The 16649-nt window shown below is 43.1% G+C and overlaps 1 protein-coding gene across 1 annotated transcript; it reads left to right on the forward strand.

Moving 5' to 3' along the window:
• The first annotated feature begins 3602 nt into the window (after nucleotides 1–3602).
• Nucleotides 3603–16358, forward strand: SELENOO (selenoprotein O). Its single transcript, XM_033957670.1, has 3 exons — nucleotides 3603–3784; nucleotides 9936–10092; nucleotides 14451–16358. The coding sequence occupies exons 1-3, from the start codon at nucleotides 3612–3614 to the stop codon at nucleotides 14634–14636; spliced, it is 516 nt and encodes a 171-aa protein (XP_033813561.1). The 5' UTR covers nucleotides 3603–3611; the 3' UTR covers nucleotides 14637–16358.
• Nucleotides 16359–16649: the final 291 nt, after the last annotated feature.

Here is a 16649-nt window from a genome sequence, read left to right on the forward strand (position 1 = left end):
AGAGGAGTTTAATGTCCTGGCTTCTTCTTAAGATGGATACAGAGAGGACTCATTCAAAAGTAAAGGTTCTAGACTTTAAAAAAAAAACTTTGTTCAGATAGAGGATTATGTCAAGGAATTGTTGCCTGGATGGGAATGTCTAGAAAGAGTAGAAATGCAGTGGGCAAAACTGAAAGGAGTTACTATAAGGGCAACAAACCTTTGTGTGAGGCAAGTAATTAAAAGGAAAAGAAGGCTGCTTTGGTATTATCCAGGGACATGTGGGTGACATCGTCTACGGAAGGTCCCAAGTGCATTGTCACTTTAAGAACTTTAGAAAGTTTGTGACTGACCGCACCGCGCATGCACGAGTGCCTTCCCATCCGACGTAGGCGTGCGGCTCCTCAGTTCAGTAAGCCAGCTAAGAAGCCAACCAAGAAAGGTGGGTGGGTTGTGAGAATATCTGTCTGCTGTCCCTGGATAATACTTGTTACAGTAAGTAATTATGCTTTATCCTAGGACAAGCAGGCAGCATATTCTCACATGTGGGTGACCTCCAAGCTAATCAGAATGGGATGGTGGGAGTGTTGGCCTTTTAGGAAAATAAATTTTGTAATACTGATTAGCCGAAGTGCCCATCCAGTCTGGAAAAATATTCCAGACAATAATGTGATGTGAAGGTATGAACCGAGGACCAAGTAGCAGCTTTACAGATTTCATCAACAGGAGTAGAGCATAGACATAGAGCTTTCTGGACCCCTGTTCGTTTAAAAAAATTAGATAGCTCTAAATCTGATAAATGCTGACACTGTCATCTTGAAGCAGGGACTTTAGACCATTTGTTATTCTATTGTCCATATATATTAGAATTTTGGAAATCAATTTGGAATCAAATTAATTCCCTATTAGAAAATCATGTGGCATTATCATATGACACAGATTTATTTGGAATAGAAATGAGGGCAAAGAAACAAATCTCATCTAATAATAACAAATTATTGCTAATTTTAACAGGGGTTGCCATTCAACAGATCACTTATAATTGGAAAAATTGGAATAGACTTAACTACTGTTTTTGGTGGAATTCTGTATGCCATATATATAAAATGGAAAGGACACTAGCTGTCCAAAAAGGGAAATATAGCAAATTTCAAGATGTGTGGAGGCCATTGATAGATTATTGTAAAGATTAAAAATATTCTTCCCTGAATAAAAATTTTAAGACATTAAGGGAGGATGGGGGGGAGGGAATTTTTGATTATTAATAAAATAAATCATTTTCATAAATGAATAAGGGAGGGGGATAATATTTTATAATACGAAGATTAATTGTAAGATTTCAAGTGTATTTGAAAGTTCAATTGATAATTATCATTATTGTACTTGATTTAAGATTTGAAATGAATAAAGATTTTATAACAAGATTGCACTAGAAAAAAAAAAAGGAGTAGAGCATAGAAAAACTACTGAAGCTGCCATAGCTTGAATTTTATGGGATGTGACCTGACTTTCCAGTTGCAGCCCAGCCTGAACATAACAGAATGAGATGCAAGCAGCAACCAATTGGAAATCGTTCTCTTAGAAACAGGATGCCCCTACTTGTTAGGATCAAAAGAGACAAAAAGCTGGGGAGATGATCTATGTGATTTAGTTCTTTGAAAATAGTAAGCCAATGCTCGTTTGCAGTCCAGAGTATAAGAGTATAAAGAGTCGTTTCCCAGGATGAGAATGAGGCTTGGGAAAAAATACTGGAAGCACAATCTATTGACTTGGATGAAATTCAGTGACCACCTTAGATAAGAACTTTGGTTGAGTGTGAAGCACAACATTGTCATGGTAGAACACAGTAAATGGTGGATCTACCACTAATGCTTGAAGTTCACTCACTCTTCTGGCAGAAGTGAGAGGGATGAGAAAGACAACTTTCCAAGTAAGGTACTTGAGATGAGCCGTAGACATTAGTTCAAACGGAGGCTTCATCAAGTTAGCAAGAACCAAATGGAGGTGGCTTGAGAGGTGGTTTGACATTGAAAAGTCCTTTCATGAATCTGGAGATCAAAGGATGAGCATTGAGAGGTTTTCTTTCCCACCGGCTGATGAAAAGTAGCAGTAGCACTAAGATATACTCTAATAGATGTGGATTTGAGTCTAGAATCAGACAAATGAAGGAGATAATCCAAAATAGAGGAAACAGAGATGGATTTCTGGAACCATTCTTTGGAACCTGTCACCTGTCTACTGCCATCCATACATGACACTTTCTCCACCTAACTTTGGTCTAAAAAGAACAATTCTCAGTGCATTTCACGCTTCTTCTCTTACCTTGTTCAAAAATAGGCTGAAAATCCACCTTTTCGAGATTGCCTTCAACTTATAACTCTATTCCCAGCTGCCCTCTGTTCATTACCCTAGCCAGCAATTTAAACATCCTTTCTAGTGCCTTCAACTTATAACTCTACTCCCAGCTTCCCTCTGTTCATTACCCTAGCCAGCAATTTAAACATCCTTTCTAGCTACTGTATAACCCTTACCCATGGATCATGTTTGTCTGTCTTGATTGATTAGATAGTCCCTGTTCGAATGAGCTTACAATCTCCTTTGTGACTCTAGAGCACTATCAGCGTTCGTCTGATAGTGCTCTAGAAATATTTAATAGTACTAGTAGTAACAGTAGTGTTACCAGCATATAGAAAGGAAATCTATTTCTGTACAGGCTTTAGTTTTCAATTTATGTAGGGTTGCTTCTGTTGTCAGATTATGAAGTATTGTATGCAAAATTGTTTACAACTGCTGCACAGAATTCCCTCAGGAGTCTTTTATCGCTTTGCTAGCATAAATATTTGTAGCTTTCACTATAGTGTTGTGTTCTTTTATAGTTGAGCCCACTGTTCTGCCACATAAGGATTTTCCAATGCTGCCATAAAGTATACCGCCATGTTAAGAGTCAATACATCTGAAGTTCAGGGCTTCACCTTTGTGCAACTTTTTTCTGCCATTGCTGTTTTATTAAGCCATACTGTCTGTTAATGACTTGTGGTGGCTACCCATCTAGACTTCCCTCGTTTTGTAAGAACTAGGTCCACTATCAGCCCTGCATAAGTGTCATCTTTTATCTGAAGAGCACTTCCTACGCAAGGATCTCAAAGTCCCTCCTTGAGGGCCGCAATCCAGTTGGGTTTTCAGGATTTCCCCAATGAATATGCATTGAAAGCAGTGCATGCACATAGATCTCATGCATATTCATTGGGGAAATCCTGAAAACCCGACTGGATTGCGACCCTCAAGGAGAGACTTTAAGATCCCTGTCCTAAAGGGAATCCATTAAGGGGTTACATTAAACATGACCAGAAAATTCCCCAATGCATGGGAACAATTTTGCTTGCTAAGTAAGAGGCACTATCTGGACTTTTATCCAGCATCAATTTTATACTTCTGGTGGTTAATTAAGTTTAAAAATGAAAATCAGTTGAAGATCTGCAGTTTGAGAAGATTAAAGGCAATTTTGAGGCCAAGGCACTGCACTGTAAGTCTTAACTAGTTATATCTCAACATGTGTAGTACTTGAAAATATTAAATCCATTATGTAGTTACTGATCTTATATTCAATATTTCTTTTTAGGCAGCTTTCCTTGATGCTCATGTTGGCTGAGTCAAATCCACAGTTGTTTGCAATGATTGGGTCAAGAGAACATATAAAAAAGGAGCTAGACCATACAGAAGAGTATACCAAGCTGCAGGAATTAACAGCCAATGATTTACTGAAAAGGAACAAAGAACGCTGGAAAGAGTGGCTGCAAAAATACAGGTAAAATGACAGAATACAAATACAGTGATACCTTAGTTTACGAGTGCACCGATTTGCGAGTGTTTTGCAAGACGAGCAAAACATTTGCAAACTTGGTGCCTCGTAAACCGAGCTTGCCTCGCTGTACGAGCGGCATCCCCCCCCCCAGCGATCCGGCATCCCCCCCCCAGCGATCCGGCATCCCCTCTCCCCTCCCCGCTTGCATCTGCCCCCTCAATTACCTTAGTGTGCCCAAGAAACAAGGGAATTTTCGGCCCATCGTAGATTTGAAGGGGATCAACAGGACTCTCAGAGTTCTATCTTTTCGCATGGAGACACTGTGATCTGTGATTTTGGCGGTTCAGCCAGGGGAGTATCTAACCTCTCTCGACCTGACGGAGGCTTGCTTGCATGTTCCAATCCGAGCCTCCCATCAGCGCTTCCTTCGTTTTGCGATCTTAGGTCAGCACTATCAGTTCTGTGCGCTTCCTTTTGGTCTGGCCATGGCTCCATGGATGTTCCCCAAAGTTATGACGGTTGTTGCGGCAGCCTTGCGAATAGAGAGCATTCTGGTGCATCCCTACCTGGACGACTGGTTGATTCACGCAAAGTCATTCCAGGAGAGCACCCGGGTCACGGCTTGGGTTGTGGAGTTCCTGCAATCACTGGGATGGGTTATCAACCCTGCTAAGAGCCGGTTGGTCCCCTCGCAGTGCCTGGAGTATCTTGGGGTTGTGTTCGATACCTCCTTGGGGAAGGTCTTCCTCCCAGAGGCCCAAATAAGCAAATTACAATCTCAGATTCGCCTGCTTATGGTGTCCCGGTGTCCTCAGGTGCAGGATTTCCTCCAAGTCTTGGGGTTGATGGTGGCTTCCCTCGACGTGGTGAGGTGGGCTCGGGCTTTGCTTCGGAGGTGGTTGCCCCAGAGGTACAATCTGGATCACCCTGTTTCTCTGCAGGGCTTGGCTCACTGCAGTCTTCGTTAGTGGCTCCAGACCTCCATCTTGTTCAAAGCACGAGTCTAGCTCAGCCACAGTGGACGGTGCTTCTCACGGATGCCAGTCTCCTCGGTTGGGGAGCTCAGTAGTCTAGGTCACTTAGCTTAGGGCACCTGGTGCACGAAAGAGGCATCCTGGTCGGTCAATGTTCTGGAGACTAGAGCCATCCGTCTGGTGCTGTTAGCCTTCTGTTCCTTCCTGACGAGCAAGTCAGTCAGGGTTCTGTCAGACAATGCCACGGCGGCACCAAGAGCACTCATGTGACGCAAGAGGCAGCTCTGCTCATGGTCTGGGCAGAGTTACATCTCGGCCTCCCACATAGCCAGAGTGGAGAATGTTCAAGCAGACTTCCTCAGTTGTCATGTAGGGTCATGAAATGGTTAACTGTTTAAAATATTGCTCTGGCCTACATAGCTGAAAACAGTGTACAATCTACTGACATCATCTGCCTAAAATGTATGTCCCTACCTTACCACATTGTAAGCTAAATAGATAAGAGTTTGAGCCATGATGTACCCTGCCCTTCTGTACATGTAACATTTAGACCTGTAAAATTTAGATAAGCAGAGAAATGAGCTAGTTTCCTATAGGACTATAAGTTGTATCCCTGAACCTATCATAAGTGCTGGCTTAGAACCAATAATAATTGTAGAAAAGTTATAGAAATAACAAATGAAAATTGTAGTTTTTGCATATATTAGTTTGCGTATGCTTAGTGAAAAGGGCATAAAAGTCTGTGCATGTCCTGATTCTAACACTCTAGTAGGCAGGCTGTTAACTGCACTAGAGTCCGGTATGCTGTAATAAACCTCTTGTACTTTCTTCACATCTCTGACTTTGTGTTTGTCCAAGTGACCTTTCAGTCATGTGTTAGATCCCAGAGACTGGTGTCTAAGCCACGTGGCCTTTCAGTTGATAGTGCAGTCCTGGGGTCAGCCCCTCATGGACCTGATGGCAACGGGTGTCAACACCAAAACACCCAATTTCTTCAGTCGTCGCAGACAGTTAGACCAATGGTCTAGATGCTCTGGTTCAACCATGACCAATGGAGGGGGTGTTGTATGTGTTCCCTCCCTGGCCATTAGTGGGAAGAGTTCTACTTCGCATTGTTTGTCATCCAGGTCTGGTGGCTTCGGATTGACCCAGATGGCCGTGGTATGCGGATCTGGTGCGGCATCTGGTGTCGGATCCTCTTCCGCCCAATCTTCTGACTCAGGTGTTCGATCCGGGTTCCTTTTGTCTTACGGCTTGGCTCTTGAAAGGGAACGCCTAGATAAGAAGGGGTATTCAGATAAATTTATCTCCACTCTCTTGGGGTTCCGGAGAATTTCTACTGCTCGGGCTTATGTGTATTTGAGGAGTGGTGTATGGCGCAGGGAGTGGTCTCTTCACGCTTCCCTGCCTAACATTTTAGAATTCTTGCAGGATGGCCTGGACAGGGCCTGGTTTGGTCTTCTCTTCTAGGTTCAGCTTGGGGCCTTGTCAGCCTTTCATGGGTTATTATAGGGTCAGCGTCTGACTTCCATTTCTGATGTTGTTCGCTTCTTGCGGGCGGCCAAATTGTTCAAGCCTCCCGTGCGACCGTCTATTCCCTCTTGGGATTTGAATCTGGTCATGTCTGGGCTGATGCGCCCCCCCCTCCCTTTTGAGCTTTTGGGTTGCTGCTCATTGAAGGACCTTACTCTTAAGGCGGTCTTCTTGGTGGCTATTATTTCTGCTAGATGTGTTTTGGAGCTCCAGGCTCTCTCTTGTAGATCTCCCTTCCTGGAGTTTTCTAGGAAGCGGGTCGTGTTGAGGCCTGTTCCTTCCTTTCTGCCAAAGGTAGTTTCTCCTTTTCATGTCAATCAGTTCATGGTCCTTCCGGTGCTGTGTAGTCGTGAGGGTTCTTCGGTGCAGAAACAGTTGCGCAAACTGGATGTTGGTCGGGTCCTTCGTGCGTACTTACAGAGGATCCTGGAGATTAGGAAATCAGATCATCTTTTTATCCTAGCAGGTCCTTGTAAGGGGGATGGCACTTCCAAGGCTACCATTGCACACTGGATCAAGGAGACTATTGCTTCCGCTTACCTTCTTCAGAAGAAGCCTGTTCTGGCCTTTCTCAAGGCTCATTCCACTCGGGGTCAGGCCGCTTCTTAGGCTGAGTCTTAGTTGGTGCCTCCAGTGGATATTTGTAAGGCTGCTATTTGATCTTCCTTGCATTCCTTTGTCAGACTCTACTGTGTGGACGTTCAGGTGCGTCGGGATGCGGTGTTTGGTGAGTGTGTTCTGGTGTCGGCCCTTCAGGGGTCCCATCCATGATGGGGATTGCTTTGGTGTGTCCTGCTTGTAAGATTAACCTATGCCAGTCTTGCTAGATGCTAAAGAAGGAGAAATTAGGTTCTTACCTACTAATTTACTTTCTTATAGCCTCTCGAGACTAGCATAGGACCCCACCCTGTCTATTGTCGTCTTGTTCTTGCGTGCAGATTTTACTTTTTCGGCAGGTTCTAGTATTTTTCTAGGACCAGGGAGATCTAAGAACAGCAGCTGTGGCAAGGCTGGCGAGCTGTGGGGACCTTTGCTATTTTCATTTGTTCCTTTGCATTTTCCAACAGTGTTCCTGTTTTTTTTATTAGTTGATACTGCTGTTCGGAGTCCTGTTTTTTTCTATTTCAAGTTCTTAGTTCTGCTTGGATATTCAGCAGACTGAGGTAATTAGGGGGGAGACATCTGATATGTACTATTCCAAAGTTTTGCCTCAGTTTCCACCTGCTGGTCATAATGAGATATAACCCGCTTGTAAGGTTAACCTATACTGGTCTGGAGAGGCTAAAAGAAAGTAAATTAGCAGGGAAGAATCTAATTTCTCCTTTTACAGCTGCAATTCTCCCCATCCATCCAATTGTCATTCCCTCCCATCAATCCAGTTCCTGAAACAGCTGCTTTTGCAGAGCTGGTGAATTAGCACTAAATAAAAGCGCAAGATCTGATGTCAACTGGACCCCAGATATTTGATGGATCTATGCACCTAGCGAAAAGGGAATTTGCATTGTAACTCCTGAACCTACTGCACCCCCAAAAGTCAAATTAAGGAAACCTGATGCCTGGCCATATGCCGATAAGACCTGCGTCAACTCAGTTAAAGATTTTGTCAGATCACTGATAAACAATAGTACATTATCTGCAAAGAATAATATCTTATAGGACACATCATGTACCCATAAGCCCTGTATATCAGGATTTGCAAGAATCAAGCAAGCCAGAAGTTCCATTGCTATGGCAAATAGTAACGGGGATATGGGACATCTCTGCCTGTTACTCCTCAACAATGTCACTGGCTCTGACAGAAAACCATTGTTTACTTTAACTCTTTGGCTGGAGGTGAGGGGTAGGAATTCTATTGTTATTTTGTGAATTAGATTGATAGTAATTACATTATATAAGTTCATTCACTATTGTTATTCACACACAGTATGTTCTTATGATAGTGTGGGTCTAAATTGTGAGTTTATCTCACCTTGGAAAAAGCCCAGCATAAGAACATAAGAATTGCCGCTGCTGGGTCAGACCAGTGGTCCCTCATGCCCAGCAGTCCACTCACTGGTCAAAGATCAGCACCCTAACTGAGACTAGCCCTACCAGCGCACGTTCAAGCATGTTCAATCATGGTGGTTGTAGTTCATTTTGAACTTTGTGGTTAGTTCATTTTGAACTTTGTGGTTCCTCAAGCTTGTAACCTCACACTGAGGACATGCTTCACTATTATTATATCACTAGTCTTTAAGCCCTTTACATTAACGGGTGCTAGAATAGATGTCTGTCTGTCTTTCTTTCTGTCTCTCTACCTCCTGCTGTATTTCTCTCTCCCTGATCCCCTTTCTCTGTCTGTCTTTCTGTCCCTCTTCCTGCCCCTGTGTCTTTCTTCCTTTCTTTCTGTCTCCCTCCCTCCCGCTGTCTGTCTGTCTTTATTTCTATCTGACTCTCTCCCTGCTCCATATGTAACATTCCCTCCCCCTTCATTTCCCTGTGCAGCAGCATTTCCCTCCCCCGACCTCACTTCCCTGTGCAGCAACAGCAGCAGTATTTCCCTCTCCGTCCACTTCTCTGAGCAGCAGCAGCGATATTTACCTTCCCCTACAGGTCCCTGTCAGCAGCATTTCCCCCAACTCCCTCCCCCTTTGCTTCCCGCAGTCTGGCCTACCATCGCACTCACTGTGGTCAAGGAGATCGAGAAGGCACAACAGGAAAAACGGCAGTACCGGTAGAAGTTTATTTTTAAGTTTAAAGTTGCCGCCACGGCTCCTCTCACGATCGCTGCCTGCGTCGGAAGCCTTCTCCGATGCAGGTGCGGCTCGTGAGAGGAGCCGCCGCAGCACCTTTAATCTTAAAAATAAACTTCTACCGGTACTGCTGTTTTTCCTGGATTTAGATTTGCGCGAGGTGGAGATCAGGGAGGCCAGCGGTTTCCAATTTGTCTTGTGTCCACCAGGTATAAGATTACAAATAAGGCCCATCTCCCATTTTACTTGCCCCCAAGCGCCAATTCTGTGCACTTGTCCGCCACCAGCACTCCCAATGACCTCCTCGCGGTCCAATGCGGTCAGCCATAGCGATGTTTCTCTGGTGGTGGGTGAGTGAGGGCGGGAGGGGGGAGTCGCAGCGTGTTTGCTGCATCTGTCAATCGGCCACTGCCACAGCTAAGCGCGCATGCGCACTCCTACCTGCGGGGACCTACAACGCACGGAAAACGGAACACGCTGGTAAGAGTGCGCATGCGCGCTTAGGGTTTTATTATATTAGATTCTGGTGTTAGTTAGGTTCTTCCCCTTCACCTTTTGGTAAAGATTTAAAGTGACAGGGCATTTGGCAGTATCCATTACCAGGTTCTGTAAATAAAGACATCACCCATGTGTGAGAATATATGCCTGCTGTCCTCAAAGGATACTTGCTACAGGTAAGAATCTTCACTATACCTTCCCATCTTTTTTTTTTTGGTTATTTAAGATCTAATTCAAGCCTTTTTTTTCCCCTCCCTGTTGACAAAGCATGTGAAAATAAAACTTAGTAACTCCAAACTGTAGTGCAGTACCCACATGGCACAAATAAATTTAAACTGGAAATACCTTAAAAATGTTTTTCTAAGAACTTTATCTAGATTTGTAATAAAGTGGATATAATTTCTTATGTACTTTCAGTGTCCGCCTACAAAAAGAGAGAGAAAATGTTGTTAGTCTTGAAGCATTTAATTCTGCTCGTATGAAGATGATGGATTCTAATAACCCAAAATATATCTTGAGAAATTATATTGCACAAAATGCCATAGAAGCAGCTGAAAATGGAGATTTTACAGAGGTACAGTATGAATTTTTTCTGCACAGAAATAATATAGGTTAGTTTTATGTAAATTTTAATTTTATTATCAATAGTATTTCTCCCATCAGATCTTAAAATAGTGGCCCTGTAGGTCAACAGTAACACCACTTGTGGCAGTATAGAGGGACTGTGGTTAGTATGTCTAGGGTTGTTGGGAGTTAGGGCATCAATGAACTAATAGTCTTTGGAAGGGGGAAGGCAGCATGATTATATTCTGCTTGTCCATGGAATAATGCAGCAATCAGCTGTAAATAGGTCTTCCAGAGTACAGAAAAGTCTGGAAAGCTTTCTGGGTATGTCTGAATATTCCTGCCTATGTTTAGGTGTTCTTCCACATTAGAGAATGACACGGGACAAATTTTTCCCCATTCCCGCAGGAACTCATTTTCTCGTCCCGTCGGAGTTCTTTTCCTGTCCCTGCCCCATTCCTGCAAGCTCTGTACTCATCTATTTTATAAGCATTCTCATTTATCAAAGTACTTACAGAAAATTTACCTGCTTCCTCAAATATCCACATCCACGCTTTTCAGGAGAGCTGCTTTCCTAAATCCTGTTCCACCACCAACATACATTTCTCAAATTCCTTTCATCTGAGATATCCATATGTTTTTATGATCACCCCCTTCAGACAACTCAGATATCCAGAACTCTTCCACAAGTTACTCCCACCTCCACCCTATGTCCATTTGCATCACTGGCAGGAAATCCCCCACTAACAAATCAAATTTACCTTGAGCTCTTTATCTACCTCTTTTCAATAGATAGTAGAAATGAGTTCACGCCTTCTCCCTCCATGTATCAAAAATTCCTTTCTAGACTATACCTTTCTTGAAAGGGAACACACCAGAAAAACTCCTGTGATGAGTGCATCTCAAGAAGCAGGTTGCCAAAATTGCCTATGTTGAATGTTGTATCACTGGCAAAAGTGTTTTATACCAAGAGTGTTTCTTTGATATGAAGTAAACAGTTATGAATTAACAGTATGAATCTGTCTTTATTACATAAACATAAGAGTCTGTACTGTAGGTGAATATCTTCTGGTCATGAACTGTTGTAGAAGGATGTAAAAAACCAACAATAATAAAAAAACACCCACCCAATTCCACAGGAAAAAAACCCCCAAATGATGTGGTCCACATCATTTACAGACTGTTTTTCATCTTATCTGCATTGCCTAGATGTTTTTACTTGTTGGATTTTATGTACCAATAAACTTTTATAAAGATCAATTCCACAGTCCCATTTTTGTTTTGGCAGAAGGATGTCAATCACATCTTTCAGTTCTTCCTCCTTCACCAATAGATATACATAGTGCCCTCTTAGTTTTTCCTTCTGTAAGCGATCTGAGAAGGTGTGTTCTAATCTACTTTATTTAGTTTTTATTATTTTCGGGTAATTTTTTATCCATTTTGAGAGGCTTTGGTGCCTAGAGGTCCCAGTTTGGGACAGCTCTGCCTTGGAGAGGACACAAATTCCACATGGATGGTCTGCTGCTCACAGGGCAACCCCCAGGTGCTATCTGTTGAGTCAATCTGTTTGGTGCAGTTTGAAAGCTTGGGGACTGTTCCCCTGATTTATCAGAGACTTGAACAGAGGCTGTAGGGCCTGGCTTCAGGCTGTTTTTAAGTCCCCTGTTGCAGCGTGAGGATCTGTGGAGGTTGAAGTTCGACAGTCCAGTCTGACTGGCAGCCTGACTCAAGTTTTGGGTTCATTCTAGAAAGGATTTGAGACAGAAAATCTTCTATCAGTCAGGCTGCAGGAAAGCAGACAAGGCAGGCACCAACACAGCACAGTGAGAACAGCCCATTATTCCCTATGGGGAAAATTAAGGGATCAAAACATTTGATTTTGGGAAGCTAGAGTTTCTGGAGCTAGAGTTAGGATCCACCACCTCCAAAACCCCTTTCCATGAGTTTTTTAAACTTCAGGGGATCCCCAGTGGGCTATTTTTAGTTCAAATTCGCTGGTAGTGGCTATCTTAGATTTTAAACAATTTTTTTTTTTCTAAAGTCTCCATCTGCTGTTCTACTCCCATATCATGCCAATTTTGAGCTGGATGGTCAGCCAAGGAATGTCCGTATACCATGGGGCACATGATGAAGGCATGGGAGCCTCAGGCTTAGCTTCCTCTGAGTCCTCTAGAGCTTGGGAACTGCAGGGGGTCTGGGTGATAGCAAAGAAATCCATCCTGGAGCCTCCGAATAGCGAGTCCACAAAGCACAAGTGCATAGCAGAGGAGCCCAAGAGAAGCCAGTCTGAGGTTCTGCAGTAGTCCATGGGACCTCCTATTCAGGAATTTACCCTTGATTTTGTTAATATCCCATGGAAAGCCAATTTGACAGGGCTAGGATGCTCTGTGCTACCTGCGAGCATGCTGGCCTTGAACCATGAAGAGATTCTACTCCAGGAAACCCCTCCACTGCTAAGGAACCAGATGCCTAGCCTGAGTAACCAGGTAAATCAGGACTAGGAGAATTGGAGATCGGACTACATGCCTTTACTGTCCCAGGGCGCAGTTTCTTGCATGGAGGACTCGGTTCCCTTTCAGGGACCAGAGGTCAGGAGACAACAGTCCTGCTTGACTAGGAAGATGAACTCTCAGTGCAGCAGCTTTTTAAGTCAGCTACCATGCTTTACGATGTTATGGATGTGCTCAGGGAATTGGAGCTGGAACCGCAACAACCTCTCAGTGCATGGTCATGAGTGGTACAAATGCTCAAACAATCTTTTTTTCCTGCACACCCAGACATCACTTTATTAGTCACTGAGCAATGGGAGTATCAAAAAGGATCTCTAAGGGTAGCTAATACTGTGGCTAAGCTTTACCCTATGGTTCCGGAATTTCAGCAGTTGTTTAAAAGCCTTCAAATGTTGTGGCCTCCGCTAAGTCCTGAGGGCTTTTCAGCTCTGATGCACCAAGGATAAGGTGGAGTCCTTCAAGGCTCCAATACTGGTAATTCTTGCATTTCCCCAGGCCAGACTAGAGAAAAGCCTGGCAGTAGCATCTCTCATAGCACAGGAGGCAAGCCTCTCGTGCTTCTGAGCTCAATTGGGAAAGGTTTCACTGTCGTCTCATTCGGATGTGAGCAGATTTTTGAAGGGGGTCAAGCAGATAGCGGCCTCCGTTATGCCAGCCCATTCCAACGTGGAATCTTAACATCGTACTGATAGGACTTTGTAAGCCCCCATAAGAGTCCCTTCAAGAGGTGTCTATGCTGGATCTCAAGGTGAAGGCAGTGTTTTTGGTGGCAATAGTCTCAGCAAGAATGGTCTCAGAAATGCAGGCACTCTCATGCAGAGAGCCATATCTCAGGATTATGGAGGCAGGAATTGGCCTACACACAGTACCTTTCTTTCTACCGAAGGTTGTCTCAGCATTTCACGTCAACTAAAAGGTCTGTCTACTGGTTCAGTCAGTTAAGATATAAGACATTGTAGAGGCTGGATGTACGGAGAGTTTTACTCCACTATTTAAAATGGACAAATGACTTTCGTCTTTCTGACCATCTGTTTGTTCTTAACCAGTCAGTGAAGACAATGCAGACCAGTTTCCAAGGCGTCTATTGCCAGATGGATTCATATGGAAGTTTCATCAGTGTAGGTTGCCTGTGGCAAACAACCACCTATTTCTCTCAAAATCATTTGACTAGAAATGTGGCAGTTCATGGTCTAGTCTCCATACCTTTACAAGATTTCTAGAGTGGGCATGGCGGCTCGGGAGGACACCACTTTTAGGTCCTTGGTTTTGCGGACAGGCTCTTCTGTCCCATCCTAGGCATCTGCCACTGCTTTGGTACATCACCCACAGTAGAGATTTCTATGTTTATGTAACAGAAGGGAATGGAATAATCTTTCTGTTAATATACTTAGGAGATTGTACAGCCCACCATGTCAGTTTTCAATGCACCTGCTTTCTGCCTGAAATCCACGTGTTTGCATTTATTGCACACAGCAGGGTGGTTCATTGGTACACCTATGTTATTAGCTCATGCTAACAGCTATTGTTCTTTTTCTTAAGTTATAGAACAGAACAGTTATATTGTTTCTGGGAACAGTTATATTGTTTCTGGGAAATTCCCCATGCCTCTCTTGCTTTTTTCTGTTGTAGTGGATATCAATTGCTTTGGTACAAACTGAAGAGGGCTCTATACTCCATTGGTGAAGGAGGAGGAGCTGAAAGATATAATTGACATCCTTCTGCAGTTCATGACAGAGGATATTCACCTACAGTACAGACTCCTATGTGTATTAACAGAAATATTATCCAGGTAAGAACTTAATCTTCTATTATGATTTCCTCATTGTAACTTTACGATTGTCTGAATGTTTTTAATTAGGTAAATCGGGTGTTGAAGTTTCTGGAAAAGCCTTACCAGGAAGAAGAGAGCTTCCATGAGTTACAGAAAGATGGTCCTACAGATGAAGTATCAGCTGTGGGTGCTGCCTGTAATTCAGAAAACAGAATTACACTTTCCTATAGCAGTAAACCTCCACTTTGGGCAGCTGAGCTTTGTGTTACATGATCATCTTAGCTGCCTTGTTAATGATTTTTCTGTTGAAACTGGAAAATCTGGCAAGGCATAAGCAAAGTGCTATTTAGTTCCAAGCACAGTTCATCTGGTTGCCCTTGAAACACAATTCAGTTTAGAAACTTCTAGCATTGCCTTTTCTATACAACTTGAACCATTTTTTTTGTTTGTTTAATGGATATCATGTAGCTAATTGTGCATCCAGATGTTAAAGTTATATTCCAGTGCAATGGGGATGGTATGCTGAACCATAAGGTTATTCATCTGTTCTCACAAGCATACTGCAGAAGATGTCAAATTATAGCTTTTCAACTCCTCTTCCTCCACGGTCTCTTCTGCTCATTTCAGTTATTTCTTGTGCAGACGATCATAAAGGTGTCTTTCTGATCTGCTCTGTTTCTTTATTGTTTTTTGGTTTGTCTGCAATTTATTTTTTTGTGCAGTATCGGAGATCCCAGTTCAAAAAACTCTTCTTTCTTTTCAGAGAGGAGCAGACACCTTAGTTTGCAGCTAGCTGGTGTAGCCCTCGAGGACCTGTAAGCCAGCCTGCTAAAGATTTGTGGAGCTCTGGGTTCCAGGCCCTCAGCATTTTCTTCCTTGACTTGGTCAGGAGTTTTACCACATGCTGTTAGTTATCAATAGTGGTGGGCACTCAGGCTGCCAGCTGCAACTTTGCCTCCCCCCCCCTGTTTTTTCTGCATCATGGTCTGAGGAGGGGGGAGGATAAGGCTGACTAATGTCTGACTGGCAGCCCGAAGAGCTCGGCGTAGAAGCTGACTGGCAGCATGAGGCAGAGAACCTCTTTAGATCTAGCTACACTTTAAGGAAGCTGAAGCAGGCTGCAGCACTATTTCCCCATTATCTGGTCTTTGAGTTCATGCTGTGGCAGCTTATAGGGAAAATTGGAGTGAGGGTGAGGTCTTGAAATGTGTTTTGACAGTTTCTACAGTTAGATCTGTAGTGCACTCCTCTAAAATCATATTTATTAAATTTTTGGTTAGCCCTGAAGAATTTGGAAGCTATTTTTTTTACACTAAAACACTGTTTGGTGGCCCTCTTGGATGTCCTGATTTTTTTTCTTAGTTTTCCAACTTTTCTAAAAAACAAAAAACACCCTTGTTTTGCCTCAAAACTGAGAGGGATGAAGTCCTCGGACCCTAATACCCCTATTTCTTTTTTTTTTTTCTTTTTCTTTATTTACCTTTATTTTACATCATAAGAAATTCTTTAATAAAGAAACATAACAATATCCAAAAGGAAATAAAATATTATATATCACTTATACAATACCATGATAGCAGTCCACAACTAATACCCCTATTTCATGCCTTATTTGCATTGGATGGGTGGCTAAAGAGCACTCTTGCACCACATGCCAGGTGGCATGGGATGGAGGAGCAGGAGCTTTGGGCTTAGCTCTTGAAAACTGAAGAGGAGTTGTAGAATGGCAAATGGGGGAAGAAATACCTTCAGGCACCCTGGGACAGCGGTCCTGCACACCATAAGGGTGCAGATACTTTGCAGCCCAAGAAAAGGTGCTTACTCCATGCTAAGGGGAAAAGAGAGTTGCCCACTCAGGCCTTTACCCTGGAGTTTATTCATCTCCTCTGGCAGGCTTATGCACAATTCTACTGCAACAAAGACTTGTGTGTGAAAAGACATTAAGGTGCTTCACTGACTCTCAGATGCCTGCTCGGGTGAATCATCAAAGATTTCTTTCCCAAAATGCAGGAGAAGGTATCATTCATCGAGTACAGTGTAAGCAAAACTACGAACCAAATACAGTGCTCAAAATAACTTGAAAACTCAATATTAATAAAAGTGCCAGTAAAACTCAAAATATCACACTTATCTTAATAGAGTGGATTCATTGCAGCATGATATTAACCCTATGGGGACCCATTTCACTAATTAAGGCTTCATCAGGGGTCGAAATCTACAATGAAAAAAATCAAAGAAAAAAGTGTGTTAAATCTATAAACGAACTATAATAATGCCAGCGCCATT

This window comes from Geotrypetes seraphini, chromosome 9 (genome assembly GCF_902459505.1).
Source record: "Geotrypetes seraphini chromosome 9, aGeoSer1.1, whole genome shotgun sequence".
Classification (NCBI taxonomy): Eukaryota; Metazoa; Chordata; class Amphibia; order Gymnophiona; family Dermophiidae; genus Geotrypetes; species Geotrypetes seraphini.